At 46.2% G+C, this 20,145-nt stretch overlaps 3 protein-coding genes across 13 annotated transcripts in view; 1 reads left to right on the top strand and 2 right to left on the bottom strand.

Moving 5' to 3' along the window:
- LOC117895585 (supervillin) overlaps positions 1 to 20,145 on the top strand; it is a 125,977-nt gene that overhangs the window by 92,890 nt on the left and 12,942 nt on the right. For 10 of the 11 annotated variants that reach the window (XM_034803320.1, XM_034803323.1, XM_034803321.1 and 7 more), the window contains 2 exons: positions 18,400 to 18,712; positions 18,789 to 18,938. In XM_034803320.1, coding sequence (XP_034659211.1) covers positions 18,400 to 18,712; positions 18,789 to 18,938 — 463 coding nt within the window. Of the gene's footprint in view, positions 1 to 466; positions 600 to 18,399; positions 18,713 to 18,788; positions 18,939 to 20,145 lie in introns of those variants that run through there. The other variant, XM_034803333.1, reaches the window with a different exon arrangement.
- LOC117895592 lies at positions 8,692 to 9,635 on the bottom strand. The gene is made up of 2 exons (XM_034803342.1): positions 9,189 to 9,635; positions 8,692 to 9,126 (listed from the first exon to the last, which is right to left on the bottom strand). The coding sequence occupies exons 1-2, from the start codon at positions 9,606 to 9,608 to the stop codon at positions 8,770 to 8,772; spliced, it is 777 nt and encodes a 258-aa protein (XP_034659233.1). The 5' UTR covers positions 9,609 to 9,635; the 3' UTR covers positions 8,692 to 8,769.
- LOC117895589 (probable cytochrome P450 4d20) lies at positions 10,297 to 12,196 on the bottom strand. Its single transcript, XM_034803338.1, has 5 exons — positions 11,961 to 12,196; positions 11,519 to 11,905; positions 11,389 to 11,458; positions 11,134 to 11,330; positions 10,297 to 11,068 (listed from the first exon to the last, which is right to left on the bottom strand). Exons 1-5 carry the CDS (start codon positions 12,124 to 12,126, stop codon positions 10,359 to 10,361), a joined length of 1,530 nt encoding a protein of 509 aa, XP_034659229.1. The 5' UTR covers positions 12,127 to 12,196; the 3' UTR covers positions 10,297 to 10,358.

Here is a 20,145-nt window from a genome sequence, read left to right as displayed (position 1 = left end):
CTTGGGATATTTTTGTGCTCATGTTTGAAACGCAAAAGTGAGTTCCGGGAGAGCGTCTGGCATGAGAGAATTCCCCTGACCGTTTAGACACAGGAGAGAATTCCCCTGACCGTTTAGACACAGGAGAGAATTCCCCTGACCGTTTAGACACAGGAGAGAATTTCCCCGACCAGATACCAAAAATTGCCCATTCACAATAAACAATAATTACACCAATTCACAATGGGACGCGCGCGCCGATGTTTTGAATCGAAAAGCTTAAAAAAAGTCAGAAAAAAAAAACAGCTGGCTCGGATTGAACGCGTGCGCGCGTGTTTTGTTTAACAATTTCGTATTCGCGTGTCTGTGTGTGTTTTGTTTACGCTTTATTGTCGCGCGCGTTTTTGTGTTTTGTGCCGGTCGCAGAAATACTCAAAAGACTTTAAATTGCATTATGCATTTTTGATAAATTGCAGTGCCTGAAGCTGCAGTCGCTTCCAATTATTCGCACAATTGCCAATCCAATTGAAAGTGCAAGTGAAAATACAAATACAAAATACGATCAGCGGCGCGGGGAATCTTGAGAATCAGCTTGTAATATTGCAGCCAAGCCATAAAAGGTTCGTTCAGATTATATGTATGTACATATTTATGACCATTTTCCACGTAAAGGTGTTTGTGTGCAGGGAGGGGAGGGTAGAGGGGAAGAAGTTCTCAAAGCAGTTTCATCTGCCTCTCCCTGTCTCCCTCTAACACTCGTTCGGCTTACCTGCTGCATTGCTGCGGAATTGCAAGAGAAACAACAAACAGCAAGCAGAACGAGCCGAAAAAAAAACAACTGTAAATTTGCTTCCATTGAAAGATTTTGCTGATTCTCTCTCCTCTCCCTTTTCGTTTCGTCTGTCGTTTTTGCGCCCTCTGCGTCGTAATTTTCGGTACAACTTTAATACCTTACAGAATGACACGATTTTGCATGGATGTTTGCAAACGCATATCAGGCAGAATCCACGGCAAAAGACAATACTGTAATTATAATATGTACTCTGTATTTAGTGTCTTTGATTTGAGCCTAAAACGCAGAGAGGTATATTATTAAGCAGCATCAACAGGCGAGCCGCCATAGCGACACCCGTATTAGGGTATGCAAAAGTGCGACCTTCAATCTGGAGTTGTTTCTTGTTTCTTCTCCTTTTTGTTTCTGTTGCTATTCACTTGCACTTACAGGGTCGCTCTGAAGCTTCCGTCTCCCTCTGTCTGTCTGCCTGTCTGTCTCTAACAACTTTTATTTTCGTGTTAGACTCGCTTGTAGCGCAAAATTTCAAGCAAACTTTTGTTTGCTTAGCTGATTTTAATTATGAAGTATTTAAAAGTTTATTGTCTGTCCGAGTTCAAGGTCCCAGCATTCGAATCCCCGGATTTAGGCCAGTATTTGCATAGACTTTCAAGCAAAAGTAAATCAATCAAATCTCAAAACCCTTAAGCAATTGCTTTGCCATTTCGTACAATAATTTGCTTATTATTTATGTTATCAATCGTTTGGTTCGGCTTGGGCAGATTGCATAATAACCCTGGAACCAGTCTGGGGATATCTCTCGAGACGTGCCGCGCAAAAAAATCCAACAATCCATAAAAACTAATGAATAAACAAAAGCAAAGCAAAGCAATGCCAATCCCAATCCCAACATTATGCGGAGAATGCCTTTCGTTTTCAATGAATTTGCATAATTTGTTGATCGCTTATTTTTGTATTTTCTTCTGCTTTGCCTTTTCGGCCAATGTCTCATGGCAGTGGCAAATAAAATTGGTTGGAAATTTGATTTTTTTGATTTGCTGCCAGATTTTTGATTAATGAGCTAATAAGCCAATTAAAAGAAAACGAGTTAAACAGCATGGAAAATGGTACTCCGCCTCTAAGCACGCCTCTGAACGCTCTTCATATTACAATTTCGATGGAAATTAGTATAATTACATGTTATTTGGAGGTAGATTTATTGCTTTACTAAGTTGGAGCTCCAGTAATGGATGTATGTATTTATTTGAACTGTTTGCTTTGGTGGCATTTATGGCTCTCCTATTACTGAAATAATGTACTCCAAAAGAAAATGCACTTCCATTGCAATCAGTTTATTTAAACTGGAATTTAGATATGGTGCGGTACAACTCTATTTAACACTTGAAATTCTATTTATTTACACATAAATTTAGGGTCCATAAACTATATTCTCAACTCTAAATTATAGCCTGAAGTTTAAACAGATAAGATGTAAGAGTACTCCAATCGTTTCCTCTGCTGTTTGCCTGATTTTAATGGTAAACAAAACCCGAGAATTGATTGTCCATAAATAGACAGACAGTCGAAGTGCCTGCTTATCGCTTTTGATTTTTATGATAGTCGATAGTGGCACTCTCTCGGGGGTTCATTTCACTATATAGGAAAGTGTTAACCAAATGCATTTACTCTCTGTGTTAAAGAGAGGGAAACAGACACTTAGAGAGAGATGAATGATAGGAAAAACGTGAGTCCCTCAATGCTAATGAGCCAAAGCAAACAAACACTGAAAAACAATAGAGGAAAATTGAAACAAAGTTCTGTGGAATCGGTGCAGTAAAGGGAATGGGCCTCGCCCCTTAATGGCCCCCTGTCTGAGGAGAGTTGGGTTTCCGTTTCGATTTCTGTTCGGGGCTCGTTCGAGCGGGGTGGCTGTGTGCCTGCCATTAATTGAAATATGCCGCCAGAGTCGAGAGTCGCCAGACCCCGACCCCAAACCCAAACCCCAGTGGCTGCTGCTTCGTGATCGAATGATGCATTATCAGACGGGAAAGCTTTGCGGCTGATCTACCGACTCCTCCCCCGCATACTTCTCCCCGTTCTATTCAAACATTTCCATTTAAAGGCATGTTATTTGATGCTGCACTTCGTGATGCTGCACCCCACCATACCATACAGCTATCCATCTATTCCAAATGCATTTCCCAGATTACACAACCATTAAAACTCTGGATCCATTAGTTATATTTTCGCTTTGCTGCCACCAAAATGTTCTTTCTGGCTTGGCTATAAATATGATTTTATTGTGAAATCTTTCACGAGTCTAACCCATAAATGAAGTTGTGTTCTCTCACCATTTACCATTTACGGGTTTATTCTCCTTTTACATCATCATAGAGCAGAGCTGTGTACACAGATATTTCAGATATTACACAATCTCTGGGCTCTGGCTCTGCTCTGTCTCTCTGTGGTACATTGACTTCTCCGTCTCTTTCTTTTGATGTTTATCTTTTGCGTTTTCTTCTACCTTTTTGGTTACGTTACGGGTTTGCACAGCTGTTTCTGGGTTTCGTTTTCTGTCGGTCGTTTCCTCAAAGTGGCTGCAGAGGGGGGATAATGTCTGAATAGACACAGCTCTTACTCTCATTTGGGTTAGATCATTTAATTGGGCCTACAGCCGACAGATAAACCCTTGATTGAGCTCTCGGATATTGTGAAACACAAAAAACATCTCTCTCCCACACACACCCAAATCGCCGCTCATTAAACATCATCTCTGGGGGCCTGTTTCGGGCTCCTCTCTTTCTGGCCGTAACGCAATCAACGAGCTAATTTATGGCTCATATTTAGAGGGGCAGACCTCCTCCACAGTCCGATAGCCAAAACGAATTTGAAAGCTACCTCAAAAGTCTAGCGTCTGATCGACTGCTGTTTTGGCAATTGAAATTAAATTAGACGAAAAAACACTTGCAGGAAATGATGAAATCTTTCAAATTCGCTTAGTCCAATATCTCACATTTAAGTAGTTTGTAATGAGTATTAATTGCAAACAGTTGGGGTTCTAATGATATACATATGTAGGAGTGCTTAAAGAGCTCTCTGAAAGTAGAGAAACTTTGAGAATTAGAAGGGAAATGGCAGGGCGTGGATTGCGATTCATGGGAGACTTTTATGCCGCAAGAGCCATTGCAATTAAGTGGCAAAATGAGTCATAGTTTTAGATATATTTTAGTTTAAATTATGTGCCTTAGTTCTCCCATAAATAACAGTCTAAAAAGCATTGTCACCCAGTTTGAGCTTCACCACGAAGCATTTGTGGTTACAGTTTGAGTGGCGCTGCTGTAATTTCCCATCTATATCTTGATTGTGAGTCATGTTTTTTGGTAATTTGTTTCCTTTTAATGCCTGAAACTGAAACTCTAATAGCCATAAATTTAGCAGCCATTTTTTATGGCCCAAAGCGGAAACGTGAGTCGCCCGCCGTTTTGACTCATCCCAAAGGAGAAATAGGAGGCTAGGAATAGAGAGAGGAATACGGAGGGGAGTGGCTCTAGCATCAGCATAAAAGTTGTAATGAGATGCACTTAAACTGTCACTGTCAATGTCACTAGTCTGACGCCCAGACTTAGTCGCGGAGTCCATGCTGCCAGTAGTTGGAGGTGGAGTCTAAGCGCCCTTAGTCGCGAGTCCATTCTTCTCTGAGTTCTCTCTCTCGCGACATTGACTTTGACACTTGTGCGAGAGTCAACAAACCCCACAGGATAATGCAAATCCTCGCGAGGAACAGCGACTGCATTTGTGGAGTATTTGCACTTTTTTCTGTCTGTCTAGCTGCAAATACTCGTCTGGTGCTGCTCATCAGGCATCCAAAGTTGACAACTCATTAGCTGTGGGGCACAGACTTTGCTCCACGGGGAGGATGGTGTAGAGACTCCTCCAAAAGAGGCTGTGGCTGCAGAGGTGGACACTCGCTACTCCACTCTCCTGTGGCTAACCCCATCCGTACAATGAACTCATTTCGGACAAAGTTCTCTGACTGCCGCCTGCTGCCTGCTGCTGCTGCTGCATCCTTGTATTTGCTACTTTTGTTGTCTGACAAGCGCTCATAAATCTGCAGCTGCAACTGGCCCATGCCTCCACATGCCGCATGCAAAGTGGAGTGGAGTCTTGCCCTCCTCCATCTGTGGACTGTGAGGCTCTTTGTGCCGAGCCGTGCCGTGCTGCCTGGCGTGCCTGGTGGCTTTGGCTTCCTTTGTCTGTCTGTTGTCTGTCTGCCCCGCGTCATAGATATCATCATTGGGCATTTATTATTTCAGTTTTGCTGTCTTTGGGGTTTATGCATCTTCCTCCCCATCTTCACCCTCCCCATCTGCATCTTGCAGCTTCATCTTGTAGTGCCTCCTCCCATCTTGCAGCAACATCTACGCCCTCCCATTCTCCTCCTGTGTCTGTGTCTGTGCCAGTGCCTGTGTGTGGTGTCTGTGGTTATTCAATTTCCTTTGTCTTGTCTGTTGGAGCTTCCTTGATATATTCAGGGCATGCCTGACATTTCTCTTCATTCGTTTTTCCCCCCACAACTATCGATTTTCCACCACTGACAAACAATAAAATGTTTGCCTTTTGATATATTGAATGGCATTGTTTGGGCTATCTCCCCATCTCCGTTTCCCCCCCCCCCAGCAATCATTCCATCTTTGCCAGCGACGACTGTCGCCTGTCAGTCAGTCAATCAATTAGACACCTGTTGCACCGTGTTGCAGGAGTGCACAGCGCCAGACACCTGACATTTAGCCACAGAATGGGATGACAGATCTGATGATAGATGCGGGAATTCCTTGGCTTCCACTCGAGCCGACAACCGACAACCCAAATTCCAACAGCGAGCACCCACAGGAAGTTCTCCACTGCACTTCCTTCTCTGTGGAACTTCCTGTCAATCTTTTGATGAGGTGCTGCCAGCCTCCAGCCTCCATCCTCTTCCCTGATGAAGCCCCCAGCAGCTCTTGGCCCCGGCTTGCCTCTGCCATATATTGTTAATCGATTATTAATGACTTTGGCGCAATTAGGTAACAAACAAAGCAAAAATCAAGCGAGCAACATGCCATTACCCATTAACAGGCCAGGCAAACAGGCGGCAGCTTTTACCCTCAAGAGTGGCACCAAGAGGAGGCGGTTCCTGCCGTCAAACATGACCAAGACGACAGCCGCAGGGGGAGAGAGAGACTGTGAGGCTGGGGGAGACAAGCAACCGGCTCCTCCAGCGGAGTAAAAGTTTTCAGCAAAAAGGCAGCAAGTGCAGCAGTCCTCCGATGGCAAAGATCTTAAGAAAAATCAACATGCAAAAACCGAAAACCGCCTTAAAATGTGAAAATGCGAATGACCTGAATACACAGATACACACACACACACATGCATGTAGAGATAATTCACACACACAGAGAAGCAGACAGACAGACACTGAAATTGATAGCACACACAAGTTGGACACAAGGGGGCAAGCAGGGGGCAGGCAGGGGGCGCATGCGCAACACACACGCAACGCCAAAAAGCCTTAAAAGGCAGGCAACGGCAGCAGCAACAGCAACAACATCGATCGACGACCGACCGCTGCCGAGCGACCAGCGACGATTTCCTTTTCTGCGCTTTTTAGTGTTTGTTGTTTTTGGTTTTGTTGTTGTTTAAGCTGCAGGCAAACTAGTTTTACGTACAGTTTGCTTCAATAAATACCCTGGAAATACGGGAGTGTATGGAGAGCGTGTGAGAACTTTGAACCAACTTTGATGAGTGGCAGAAAGATGATGAAAACTTGGAAGATAGAAAAAATTTTGATGATAGAATCAACATTTATGGGTATCTTCCATAGCTCTATAGTTACCCTCAAGGGTGTCCTACCCATTCGATCCTCTCCATATGTAAATCTTTAAATTTTTGTCCACATTTTTTTCTTTGTGTCTGTTTTCGGGGCGACACTCGACGCCGCATCGCACTTGCAACTTTTGCCTTAATTGGCCACACTGTCAGACCGCAAGCGCCCCTCCGCCTGCCCCTTCTTTTGGCCACAGAGGTAGTGCCTCCTCCTTCTCCTACTCCTCCTGTCAGCGACAGCCTCCTGCTTTTGGCCACACTGACAGCCCCAGCCTCCTTTTGGTTTTCCATTTAATTTATGCAAAATAATTGCAAATATTTATTGACCATTTTTCTACACTCTTTCTTTTGCTCTACGAGAGACTGCGTTTCTCTCTTTCTCTCTCTCTCTCTTTGACACTCTCTCACGTTTTATTAACACATTTCCCCAATTTGCTGGCTGTTCCCCCGCCAAATGAAAATGAAAAGTTGACGGGGGGAAAAACTCGTTTGCTGCTGCATAATATTCCGAGTAGGTGGCTGGCTGCCTGGCCTGCCTGCTGATCATCTGTTGTGTTGTGTTGGACCGTTGACAAGCCTCAGATTTTAGATTTTCGCCATGCATGGATGCAGAGCCAGAAATAGCGAGGAGAAGGCACAACCAACGCCACAGCCAAAGCCAAAGCTCAATGAAGCGCGTAAATTGTGGCGTCGAACCCAGAGAGAGGGAGGGAGAGGGCTGCTTGGGGTTCTCCTATGGGTCATACGTGCCAGAAACAAAAGCATTACCAAATCTAACAATGCGTGGAGAATGCTCCTTCAAACGAGTATTGAGTAATGCCGCTCAGCTGACAAATGAATAATGTTTTTAGCGCTGACTTTTGGTCAAATCAATTAAATTTTTAAATGCCAAAATAAATAAGAGAAAAGAGATAAAGAGAGAGAGAGAGTGGAGTACTGCTACTCTTTGCTTGTTAATTAATCAACTTTTATTATCACTCTTTAATTTCTGTAGGAACTCTGCCACTCCCCTCTGCACTCTGCCACTTTCGTATGTATCAAGTGGATTTCTCTAGCAATTACAGAGCCCACATCGTAAACACCTTGCCACAAGTTGCATTTTAATTAGTTTTCGCAGGCAGCAATAGAAAAACAGAAAAAATAAATTAGAAATCAAGAAGGCCAGGCCCGGTCCGACCCGCGGCCACTCCCTCTCTTTGGCTGGCGCAGCAATTTTAACAGCATTTTTCTTGAGACACCAATAAAACGCATACGAGTCGAGATTGGATGCAATCGCATTCCAGGAATTACAAATAGATAGAATGCCTGTGCCCCCTTTGGCTCCATGCTGAAGTGCCACCGCCAATTGCTGTAATAAATGAGGCACTTGCTGCAGAGCCACAAACAGGTGTTTTCATGTATGGTCAGGCCTGGGTCTTTGTCTTTGCCAGGCCCTATTAACCACATACACATTTCATGCCTTAGAAGGTAGTAGCAGCAGCAGCAGCAGCAGAAGACAATCCATAAAAGCCAAAACGTGTTTGCCAGACCAGAAAAGAAAAGGTTGTGGCACCTCTACATGTGCGAGTCGAGTCGAGTGCGGTGGCGGCATAGCTTCAATGGTTCTGGTTCCACTTTGATTTTCATTGCCCATAAATGGTGGATTACTTCTGCTGCAGATCTAGCGATCCGTTCGATCTGTGCTGAATTATGCCCCAAATGGCACACACCACACCAAACTCTGATTGAAGCATTAATCATAAATAACTTCCGTGTGTTGGTTTGAAGGTGCTGAAAGCGGAAGATTGTGGCCCCAGTGCACCGCTCCTCCTAAGACCTTTCTTCCACAGAGCCAATCATCAATCAAGCGGGGCTACGGGCCAGCAGACAGCGAGAGTTGGAGTATGGTTTAAAAAAGATTAACTGCCGCTGACACAAGGGGGAAATGGCAGTGGGAAGTTGCTAATTCTTTTCATTTTTGCCATTTGCGAAATTTGAGACTGGTTGCGCAGCAACCCTCCCGCTTTTTGGGGGTTAATTCATTTGCCCAGCCAAAAAGGGGTGGAAATATCCTGTTGCGAATGTTTACCCAAGGATTGTCCTTTGCCTTTGCCTGCAAACTGTTTTCACTCTTTAATGAGCACGACGACGAATCCTGCTTAAACCCGAGCGAAACATTAGTTTAACAAGTTTAAAAGCTGCTTAAACTGATCCTCCACATTGAAGGGCGGCCCCTCCGTGGCTGGCTCCGTGGTGGGTGCCTCCGTAGTCGTCGTAGTTGTGGTGGTCGTCGTAGAGGTGCTCGTGGAGGTGCTGGTGGTGGGCACGGGCATGGGCTTGGGCTGCACACGGCCATCCAGACAGGCCTGCAGATAGTTGTAGTTGGTGGCCGTGGCCTCCACATAGCGTCGCTCGGCCTTGTGGATGCACTGCTCGTGGGAGAGCTCCACCACACGATAACGCTCCTGCAGCAGACTGGCAGACTCTGAGGCGTTGCCCGAGATGCTGTACGTGGCCACGGTGTTGTTGGAGCCCTAAAGGGAGTCCGATTAGAGTGGGAATTCAAGGGGAAACTTCTCTCCTTTGAAGTACTTACCACAGTGGCGTGACAGTTGAAGGAGTCCAGGGTGCCATTGATGCTGTTGCACTTCCTCAGATCCTCGCACACTCTCCCCGACGACCGTTCGATGGTCCTGCGAGTGGGTATAAAGTCGCTGTCGATGCCCTTGCGTGAGTTTTGCGCCTCGTTGGCACAGGTGCTGTAGTTGAAGCTGTAGATCTCGGCGATTTGATTGGACTCGCCAATGTAGCCGCCAAAGCAGGCCACCGAGGCCATGGGATCGCGACGTGTCACCCGAGAGTTGAGGAACAAATGCGTGAGGCCATCCTGCGTGGGCAGACCCACATACGGTGGCAGTGGCCGGCTGATGGCCTCCGCGGCAGGAGCCAAAAGCACAGCAGCAGCGCACACCAGCAGCAGCATCAGCAGCGGGGAGACGGAACGAGCGGCAGACATATTTTTCACGGTAGCAGGAGGACTACTAGGAGACTACTGATCTAGTTTTGGCGCATTAACGCTATTTATAGGCCCGATATCTAACTGGCCGGATGATGATAACGCACCCGCACCCCTGCCCGTGCCCCGGGTTATGTGATTTTCTTTTTCGCGATGCTAATGCTTATCTGCAATCTGCTTTGCTTTTGCAATAATTGCTCTTGCCGCATTATCTTTTGGACTCCCACGTAAGATAAACCAAAGATAAACATGGGGCATACAGAGTTAAAGTTCTAAGCAGAAGATATATGTACTACAGAGCACTTTACTGCTCTGTTTTTATGGATTTATATCCCACTTCCTTCCAGCTGGAAAAGGAAAGTCTTTCTCCATTGTCAAACGGTGTGAATTGGCGGGAGCTTTAGCTATTATCCCAGGGTAAACCTCCGCCCACAGTTAAGTCAAAGCAAAGATAGCATTCTGTTTGTTTGAGGGTCTAATTTTATCATTTCTGTGCAAATATTGATAGAATCTGAGGCTGAGGCGCCGCCGGATGAGTCGCATTGCGCCCTCGAGGGGATGTAATAAAATGTTGTTTGTGGCGATGACTAAACCAGTTATAAATACACATAAACCTGCATAAATATGTATACATAAACAGTTTTTTGTTACCATCATAAAACATTAAACATCTTAAATAGGTGTTAAAACTTATGGTGCTAAATATCACAAAACCACACCCGACACCTGCTGTAATTCCTGCTGTAATTCCTAGGATATTCTGGGCCTCAAACCCACATTAATGCCACAGGGTGAGCGCAGTATAAAGTTCATCATGGGCTTGACATCTGCCCCTCGGGGCAGCAGCTCGTAGCATCGCAGCACCTTGCTGATCAGCGCCTTCATCTCGAGCATCGCAAACTTCTGGCCAATGCAGTTCTTGGGCCCCGCGCTGAACGGCACATAGGCAAAGGTCTCCCGATCCTCGGAGTCTGCATGCAAAAACCGCTCAGGCTTGAAGGCCAGCGGATCGGGGAAGTGCTCCGCGTCGCGATGTGCAAAGTAGAGGACCAGGTAGATGCTCGTATTGGCGGGTATCGTCTGTCCACCGATCTGTAGCTCTTTGGTGGTGTATCGACCGACGGCTGGCACAGGGGGATACAGTCTCAGGGTCTCCTTGATCACACACTCGAGATACTTGAGCTCCTGCAGCTTCGATTGGGTGACTGGCGACGAAGGATTGCTGCCCAGAACTTGTAAAAGTTCCTTGTGGATTCTCTCCTGCACCTGGGGATGTCGGGAGATGGCATACAGAGCATGGGAGACGCCACTGCTGGTGGTGTCGTCGCCCTCGAACATAAAAGTGTCCACCTCCTCGCGTATATCGGCATCGCTCAGAGGCTGCCCATCGATGGTGGCCTGCAGCAGGATGTCCAGCAGAGCCATTTGCGATTTACGACCCACCTCGGGATCCCCCAGACCTGTGTGTGTGTGTGGAAAGCGGCTCAGAGTCATGATTTATTGTGCATAGAGTAGATTCACTTACTTAGCGGCCTGTAGCTACCGTCGGCCTTTGCCTGCTCCACTGTGGCGCGTCGCTCGCGTATGACCTTGTTGGTGAAGTCATGCATGATGCGAATATCCCCCAGCAGCTTGCAGTGCAACACGGGGCAGGTGAGACGAAAGAGCCAGTCGTAGCGCTGCGAGAACTTGAACATGCGATCGGATTGGATGTACACAACGCTGCAGGGGGAGAGAGAGAGATCAGGGAAGGCACCAAAGAGGGGACCACAGAACGTACCTTTTGAGCGCCTGAACGTAGGGGAACTTGGTATCGCTTTGGGCATTCACTTGCACTCCCATGGCGGCCTCTACATGAGGAATACATCCATAAGGATCAGTAGATCTATAGAATCTCAACTTCCACTCACCCGTAATAATATCCAAGGCTGCCAGGGAGACATAACGCAGCATATCCACTGCTGTCTTGCCATCAGCCACCTCCTGGAGCCTCTCCACCATCACTGCACTCTGCCTGTCCATTATGCCCACATAGTGTTCAAGGACATTGAAATGAAAGGCAGTGGTGAAGACCTTGCGCCGCGAATGCCACTTTTTGCCCACACTCACGAGCAGGCCATCGTTGAGGAAGGGACGCAGGAACGTGTAGAGTTGTCCCTTCTCCAGGAGGGTGGTGCTGCTCAGAATGGCCTCAAAGTGCTTCAGGTCCTTGGTGTAGATCAGCGATTCGCCCAGGATCCACATGCGAAAGGTTTTGCCATAGATACGAAAGGATTCATCCACCCAATCGATAATGTCTGCAAAGGACAAGCTGCACTCCGTTGCTAGAGGGGATTTCTCTGCTGTACTTACTCTCTGCACCCAGGCTGAGGGCCTGCAGGCCATTTCCCAGTATGGGCAGCGCCAGGGGGCCAGAGATCTTGGACCGCCCGAAGGCTGCCACGCGCTTGCGCTTGCGCATAAAGTCCCAGCTGAGGAGCAATGCCAGTGCCCCAATGGCGAGGGTCAGCAGCAACATTATTGAGAGATTAAAAGCAGAGTATCAGAGCTAGAGATCAGAGCTGGAGCTGAAGCTAGAGATCAGCTCTGTCGCGTTGTGTTTGCCGACGAGTTTCGCGCTGAACTGCCACCGCCCGTTCGCAGTTGTTCAATGATAACAGACCGCTGAGGCGGACCGCTTGACCAGTCAAGCGCCAAGCGCCAGCTATCTTTTAGTTTAGTTTTTGACATCCCAGTATATAGAATACGATTCTCTCTCGCAATCAGACATAGCACTCTCCTCTGCCTCTCGGGAGAACTGGTTTTTGTCAGCGAAAAAAAACATTGTAAACATTTTGTAAGTTTCAAAGTTCGACTTTTGCATCAAAAACTGCGAGAGCTTTAATCGCCTATATTGTAGCGATAATTAAAATGCAACACAGTTTCAGTTTCAGTTTCGAGTTGTTTTTCAATGACAAACCGCGTTAACGATTACAAAATAATGTTTGAGGGCAGGTTTTCAATCGAGAGAATTGCTATCAAAGTAAACAAATATAGAGATTACCAGGGGAATGTTAATTAGAGCATTTAAATGTAGGATTTTAGTTTCTAGATATTATTAGGAAAAGCTCTCTCAATCAGGCAACAATGTTGATAGCAATTAAAGGTTAGTAATTTATGCAGCAGCAGAGGAACCCTCGAAGCAGCCGCGTTGACATGGAGTGAACAGGAAACAGTAGCAACAACTCTTCAGCTGGCTCTTCACATTCTCCTGCAATGTGCAGCAGAAGCTTCCAGCTCTGGGCGCTCCAGAACAAACAGCTGTGACAATCGGAGCGACAAGAGGCGACACGACATGCATAGGCATAGGCGGCAGTTGAATGGACTTGATAGTTCTTGTAGCTGCTGCTGCTGCTGCTGCTGCTACCTCGTTGAACTTCACGGCAGAGTTCATTGGAGTTGAAGCAAAGTGCCGCAACCCGCAACCCGCTCCCCCCCTCTGCAGACAGAGACAAAGCAATGCCAAGAAGTACATTCACTTTGGCGGTCAATTAGGGCACTCGAATGACATCCGCACATGCTTTCCATTGTTACGGCTGTGGGCTGTAGGTTCTTTGCTCTCTTTCTGGCAAAGACAACAAACCAAAGAACCCCAAAACAAGTTATCAAAATGTCAAAATCCACAGACAGTAGAAAAAGTAGAAAAAAGGCAACTTCTATGACGCTGAACAGAACGGAAAACAGAAACAGAAAAACGTGAAACGGTAAACGGGAGCGTCATCTATAAGAAGGAAAAGACACAGAAACAGAGAGAACTGATAGAAAAACGTTGACTCACGTTGTTCCCAGGGAAAATCAAAAACCAAACAAAAATGAAAAGAAGAATTTTGTAAGAATTTTATGGTACGATTTCGAGCATTCAAAAAGGTAATTATGCGGGAGCCCCAAATGGGAAAAAGCCAGTACCATTAACGTAGTCCCCCCCACGGATATCAATCAATAAGCGCCACGCCCCAGACCCCAAACAACTCGAGGAGGAAATCCAGTGACAGGCACGTAGCAGCCGAAATGCAACCCCATGAGGAGAACGAAGCCCATACAAGAGAGAGAGCAGAGAGCTAGCCCCCTGCCTCCAGCCATGTGCAGCCAAGGCTAACAGCCAGATCCCCATCGGAGCCATCGAGCTGCAGACTTGGGCTAAAGCTGGAGTGGGTTTTGTTTCTTGGTTTCCTTTGTTTGTTTTGCCGAAATAGTACGCATGTTTCCTGCTTCCGCTGCTTCCGCTGCTGCCGCTGCTGCTGCAGTCATCGCACTTCTGCTGAGGTACGATATCTGTCGTCTAGCCGGGAGGGGGGAAACCACTGAAACCATCTGCCATATCAGCCCACAGCTAACTCCTGCCCATCGACAGCAAGTACTCTGCCTCACAATGGAACAAAGAAGAGAGTTTTGTTTTGACGCATATTTCCATTCCGCTTTTTCGGGTTGCCACGGACAACCCGGCGCAAGTGGCAAGAAAAACATGTCTGGTATGCAACGAATGGGGTAGAGAGTAGGGTGGAGGCCACTCCAACAGTGGGGTTGCAGACAGCACGTGTCTGCTGCACTGCGCCTGCCCGTAAAATAACAAAAATCAGCTGACTGACTGAAATGGAATGAAATGAATGAATGTTGAGGGCACAAAGTAGCCAGTCGAAGCTCGAATGTGCCCCAACATTACACACAAGACTGTGTGCACACGGGTGGTAGATGTGGCTAAAGTGAAACAAATTCAGTGATCTGTTAATAAACGCGACGACGACTCCTTGAACTTGAGGTGAGGCTGCGACTTTTAGCCCGGGGCAACACTCGCTAAAAACCGAACAAAACTTAAATGTTGCCAACTATTTTTGTAGCTAAACTAAACCTTTTGCTGGTGCGACAATGGGAAAAGGTCAGTGACTAATGAAATCTCGAGGGGCCACAGACAAAACAAAAGCAAAACTCTGTCTATAGTGAAGTGAAGTGAAGCGACAATTTTATTATCCCTGACAAAGTTTAAAGAGTTTTAAACAATTTTGTAGTGTTCTATTTTTGCTGCTCAACGAAGGTTTCAAGTCCAGCGAATGTGACACAGCTTGTGTTCCTTTTTATGGAGTTTCAGACACAAATTTCCCACATTTCTGATATTTATTTTGACTGGAAACAACATACCCTACCAATCTTTGAATACCGTGTAAAACGATTCAAAAGCAGAGTGAATCTCAGCCAGGTTGTAAGGCCCATGTTGACGTTGTAATTTTGCATCATTACCACCGCCTGCCGAACAGCCCCCCTGGAACCCGAAGCCCCTTCCGAACTCCCCTCGTGGCCGTGCGGCGTGGGAAAGTCAAGAGTTGGAGCCCGATCTTCATAGAGTTGCCCCTGCCCACAGCCCAAACTTGAATCTCCACTGCGATCTCTGGCATCTCTCTCTCCATTGTTTGAGCTCTTCATTAGACTCGTTCACTGCTCACTCATCAAATTGTTTGACGCCTTTGCGAGTAATTGTCACTTGAGTCATTTCTCTCTCTGTCTCTCTCTCTTTTTCGCTCTCTTTAGCCTAAAATTGCAGGCAATTGAGAGCTTTGTGCCAAAAGCAAAGCAAATCTCTTGTCTGTGGGGCATATACTCGTACATAATGGAGTTGCATAAGTCGATTTATTGCTTACTTTTCTTGGGGGGTACTTATTGTGACGCGTCATCTTATCTTGAGGCCTCACCTTACCTTCCCTGCATTCCCACTGGTATGCCTGTGGATTCCACCTGAGAGATTCATGTGTCTGCTGCTGCAATACGATACGATCCCATCCGTTCAACTTTTATTTGCGGTTTGCCCATCAACTTGGTCGCTTCTGTATGGGCATATATCATGTTTAAATATTATTAGCTGTGAGATGTGCATTTATATATGTATGTTTGTGATTTATTTTGCTTGAGTTGCGGCTTTAACCTTACTCGAACACTGCTCGAACCTTGATTTATTATTATTTCTGGCCACCAAGTACTTGACACAGAGCAGAGAGCAATGCCAATGACAGCACGACCCACCAGAAGCAAAGATTTTGCATTGCAATTCTTATTTTTTGGCTTGCATAAATTTTCAACACCTCAAACGATCTGTAGATTTACGAGGCACTACAACTCCATTAGGCTGGGAGATGGATGCCGTGCGAGGTGCTCATAAAGCCATCTTCAGAGACCCCCACCGGCACATGGCAATGGCGTGCAATCATTTATGCCGCGCCAAATAGTTTATAAAACAATTCATTTTGTTATATCATTAGGCGGCTTGTACACTGCTGTACACCGAGTTCGAGGTGATCGCGTGATCACTCTCAGTCTCCGTATCGCATTCGCATTCACTTTTTTTTGCGTTGGCCAAAAGAAATTTTAATTACGGCATCGCGGCATCAGAGAAAGATTCAATTACAAAACATGTGAGAGCGATGCTTGGGATGTTCGTACTCGTACGTTTTTCTGCAAGGAAAACAATTCGTATCAGGAAAACATTCATCAGTTGGGCAAACACTTGCCAAAGTGCACATGGACATGGGTGTGTGTGCTGCTGCTCCTTGGCTCCTTGCCGCACCTCGGAATGGTGGCCAGCACTCAAACTAATTGCTTGCTAAACGCTTGCCAAAGGGCAATTATTGCATTAAAACTATCAAACAAACAAGGCAAAGGACGTAGCCCAGGAGGAGCAGCCTTGCGCGTGTCTGCACTCTGACCTATGGCTCACCCACACAAATATGTAACTCTGCCCCATAGATAATCTCCGGATACAGCCCCCCACTTTGTGTTCAATTTTCTCTGCCATTATGCCATTAGCCAAGCTTTTACTTTGATTTCTTCAACTTTGCTTTCAACTTTGAACTTTTGCAGCTAGGATTGATTTTCCTCCTTCAAAACAAGATCAGACACGAAGAGTGTGACAAAGTGTTTCGGCTGTACGGCTGCCTCAGGTAGTTTTTCTGGCTTAAACACCTGGCCATCCTCTACTTTTGACCACTTTTCGCGCCGCTGCTGCCTGTCCGCGCTCGCGCGGTCTGGCTCTGTTTTTCTGTCAAAATTTTCCCCAATTAATGAGCAATTTAGCTGTCAGCAGGTCTCGGCTCGTTTGTCTTTACATTTACCTGCCAAAACAGCAAACGAAAATGCAAACGAGCCTCGGATTTGGATTCGGATTCGGATTTGGAGTTTTCGTATCTGCAGTGCTTGGACTGAACCTATCCTACTATGCTTGGACCTGCAGCAGCAGCAAAAACTCTGCGCTGCGCTGCGCTCATTCGTCTTTCATTGGTTGTCGCGTGCAGTCGGGTGTCTGGTTTTCGTCTCTCGCTAAGTGCTTACCAAACCCACACGTGTGCAGTGATTGTAAAACTCCACGTGCGCAGTGCAAACAGTGCTTGCCAAACCAACTGCAGTTTAAACTCCTTTATCCCCGTTAAGAGCGCAGTTGCTGTCAAACTCCACGTGCCGCTCAGTTCTTGTCAAATTGTAAGTGCGCTTCGCTTCGTTTTTCGTTCTTTTTGCATTGCCAAACAGTGAAGTGGAACTTGTTTCTTAGCGGTTCTTAGCCAACTCGTAACATACATATTCACACTCGTATTCGCATTCCCATTCGTAACATATTCTCGTATAAATGCCAAAGCCAGGCCCCCAACTTCTTGACTCACGCTGTGCGATAAATTTTGGGGGAAAAGATACAAACACCATCCAGAATCCGGAATATACCGATACATGTCGCCGATGACTAATGCAAGATTCATCTGCCGCGACTTTTGTGTAAGATCTCATAACGGTGACGCTTACAAAAGGCAGCAAACAGCAGCAGCAGCGGCAGCAAGTGGCAGACAAATGTGCGGCATTTCGAAATAGATTGAATCTCTCTGAGAAGACAAAGAACCAGCTCTGATGAGCGACTGAGATGATCAATGGAAGTGCTGAAAGAATATGGAATAGATTAAAGATCAACAGCAGCAGCAGCTAGAAGTGATTGATTTACTGAGAGCATGGCAGGGGTAGAAGGCTGCTGCTACTGTCCGCGAGCTGCACATATTTCAAATGTCAGTGGATTATCCTCCTTCTCTCTCTCTCTTCCAAAATCCAACCAAACAACTTGCCTCATTAACCCACCGCCGCCTGTGGGGGGATTGCAGGCAGCTGGCAATAAAAATGAGACCTAGCCATAACAATAACCCATCTTGCAGCAGCCGCCATTTGGAGAAGAAAATTCCATTGCCATCTATAGGAAAAAACTATACTCTTGCCCAGCGCTACTAATAAATGGCCATTCAGTGGATGGGTAGGGGCAGCGGTATGGGTATGGGTATGGGTCCCCCTTATTAAAGGAGAAAGTTTGCTTTTGGCTTTGGCATTGGTGCAAAAAAACAAAAACTAAAATCTCAGCAGAAATAAAAGGCTGCTGCTGCCTGTCGATGGGATGTGCATTCTACTGGAGGGCAGGGGAACAGATCCCCAATAAGGCAGGAGGCGCTCTCCATCTCTCTCTCTCCACTTCATCCACTCATTAGTGGCTTGGAAAATGCCTTGTCACGAGTTTCCACTATTAATCGGGGATGGAGAGGTAGTGGGCATGGAATAACCCATTGAGGAAAAACGCACGTTTTCAATGCAGTGCAATCTGGGCAGCAGCATGAGGCATTCAACGTTCGGCCTGTGGTGCACAGTGTATCTGCATTTGTGACTCTCTTAATTGCCACACTTTATGCCTCTAACGGTCCATCATCACTAACTAACCCCTCTCTTGTCTCTGTTTTGTCTCTTGCAGCACTTCGCTCATTGCAAAAAGTAAAAGTCACTCGGGCATAGCAGCACCTCTGCCACCCAGCATTGGCGGCAGCATCGTTGGCCCCCAGTTGCCCCCACTTGGCAGCGGTTTCGTCAAGTTGCGTCATGTAGCAAAGGGTGAAGAGGAGCACCAGCCCAGCACATCGTCAGCGTCAGCGAAGGAATCACCAGTGCAATCATCGCAATCAGCGACAGATAAGAGCCACACAGCTGAGGAGGAGCAAACAGAAGACACATCGAATCCCACTGCTTTGCCCCAGTTTCTTCAAGGCGTGCGTCGCTCATCGACCCAGGTGAGACCCCCCAACAATCTTCCATGTACGTTCTTAATCATTCAATTGTGATCTTTCCCTTGTTTCCTTTAACCAGGTCATGGGTCCCGATCAGCGCTCGATGGCCAAGACCACCTCCATTGCGGAGCGTCTGGCGGCGCTGCAGAAGAGCGGCGAGGATGATTGGAGGAAACGCATCTCGAAGCGCGACGAAACCGATGATATACGACGCGAAAACTTTGTAAACGTGAGTTCATTTCCATTTACATTTCCACTACATTTTTCTCTGGGTTAAACTTGTATCTGCCGCTGGTGCTGCTGCCTCTGGCGCTGCGCATGCGTGCCTCTGTGGCGCGCAATGGATCCGATCTCTCGATCTCGATCTCTGTATGCCCATACCCATTTCAATTGCGTGTAAAGTGTTTCCTTATTGTTAATCGTTTTGTTTATTAACGTTTTGCTGCACATTTGACTCGTGTTTTTCATCCTCTACTCTGTTGTTATTTCTGCAATGCGCCCGTTGCGTTGCTCGTGGCATGCCAACAGAGCGTTAAAGCTGACGGCAATGACATAATAATATGTAAGACGAAAAGTGCAAGTGATATTGAAACAGTGAAACTGTAGAGGGGAAGGTGTGCGTTTGTTAGAGGGTGTGTGACTTTTATACGAGTACGAATGCATTTGGAACAGTCACCTGAGTCACCACCGAAAAGATTTATGATTGCAAAGATAAGGTGTGCTTTGTACTCGCATTGCGTTGACACTTTTCGTAAACAAATCTAAGCAGATTCACGTATTAGTTCATTGTCAGTCAAAGTTCTGGCAGAGCAGAATGCATCAAAACAACTTTTGCTGTTAGAAGAAAACCTTTGCTAAACAACACAATCATTACTTTTACGAGAGATCTTCCAAAATGAAACCTTTTTGGTACTACAAATAATTCGAGAAACTTAAACTAAAACAAGAAAAGTGCAATCGTAGGCAAATTATATTTACCCTCAAAACGAAAGGTAATAAAAATTGAAATCCTGGAAAACCCTAAACGAGGTGAGCAGCAAAACCCATTCAGCCCATAAAGATTTTGAAAATTGCGCCTATATGTACTTTTACACCCAAAATTATGCTACTGAAACTGAACGCAGCAATGCTTCCATTTATTGCCGCCAGGTTCATAGTGGCGCCACTTATTTTTGTGCTGCAACAAAAACACACTAGGTGGCGCTGGCCAACCTTTCTTAAACAGCCACCACAAGCATCTCTTTGGCGTTTGGTGCCTAATGTTGTGGATGGAATTTGATTTCGAATATATGGAGCTCGGAAGCCACAGCTTCAGCAAGTAATTGGAAATTGTAGAAAAATATTACTATAATTCAAATGAAAACGAAAACGGCAAACGGCAAACGTGTCGCATCTGTGATGTCACTACCGGCTTAAACCTAGTTGTTTCGCCGTTA

Source organism: Drosophila subobscura, chromosome J (assembly GCF_008121235.1).
Source record: "Drosophila subobscura isolate 14011-0131.10 chromosome J, UCBerk_Dsub_1.0, whole genome shotgun sequence".
NCBI lineage: Eukaryota > Metazoa > Arthropoda > Insecta > Diptera > Drosophilidae > Drosophila > Drosophila subobscura.
Note: the sequence above shows the minus strand (reverse complement) of the source record. Positions and strands in the feature narration are given on the sequence as shown.

What these genes read in the sequence shown, in the direction of transcription:
- LOC117895589 (XM_034803338.1), bottom strand. Translation starts at nt 12,126, where the DNA reads ATGTTGCTGCTGACCCTCGCCATTGGGGCACTGGCATTGCTCCTCAGC. An exon ending in AGCCTTGGATATTATTACGG is followed by an intron (nt 11,459 to 11,518) that starts GTGAGTGGAAGT and finishes TTCCTCATGTAG; the next exon opens with AGGCCGCCATGGGAGTGCAA. An exon ending in TACGTTCAGGCGCTCAAAAG is followed by an intron (nt 11,331 to 11,388) that starts GTACGTTCTGTG and finishes CTCCCCCTGCAG; the next exon opens with CGTTGTGTACATCCAATCCG.
- LOC117895592 (XM_034803342.1), bottom strand. Translation starts at nt 9,608, where the DNA reads ATGTCTGCCGCTCGTTCCGTCTCCCCGCTGCTGATGCTGCTGCTGGTG. An exon ending in TCAACTGTCACGCCACTGTG is followed by an intron (nt 9,127 to 9,188) that starts GTAAGTACTTCA and finishes GACTCCCTTTAG; the next exon opens with GGCTCCAACAACACCGTGGC.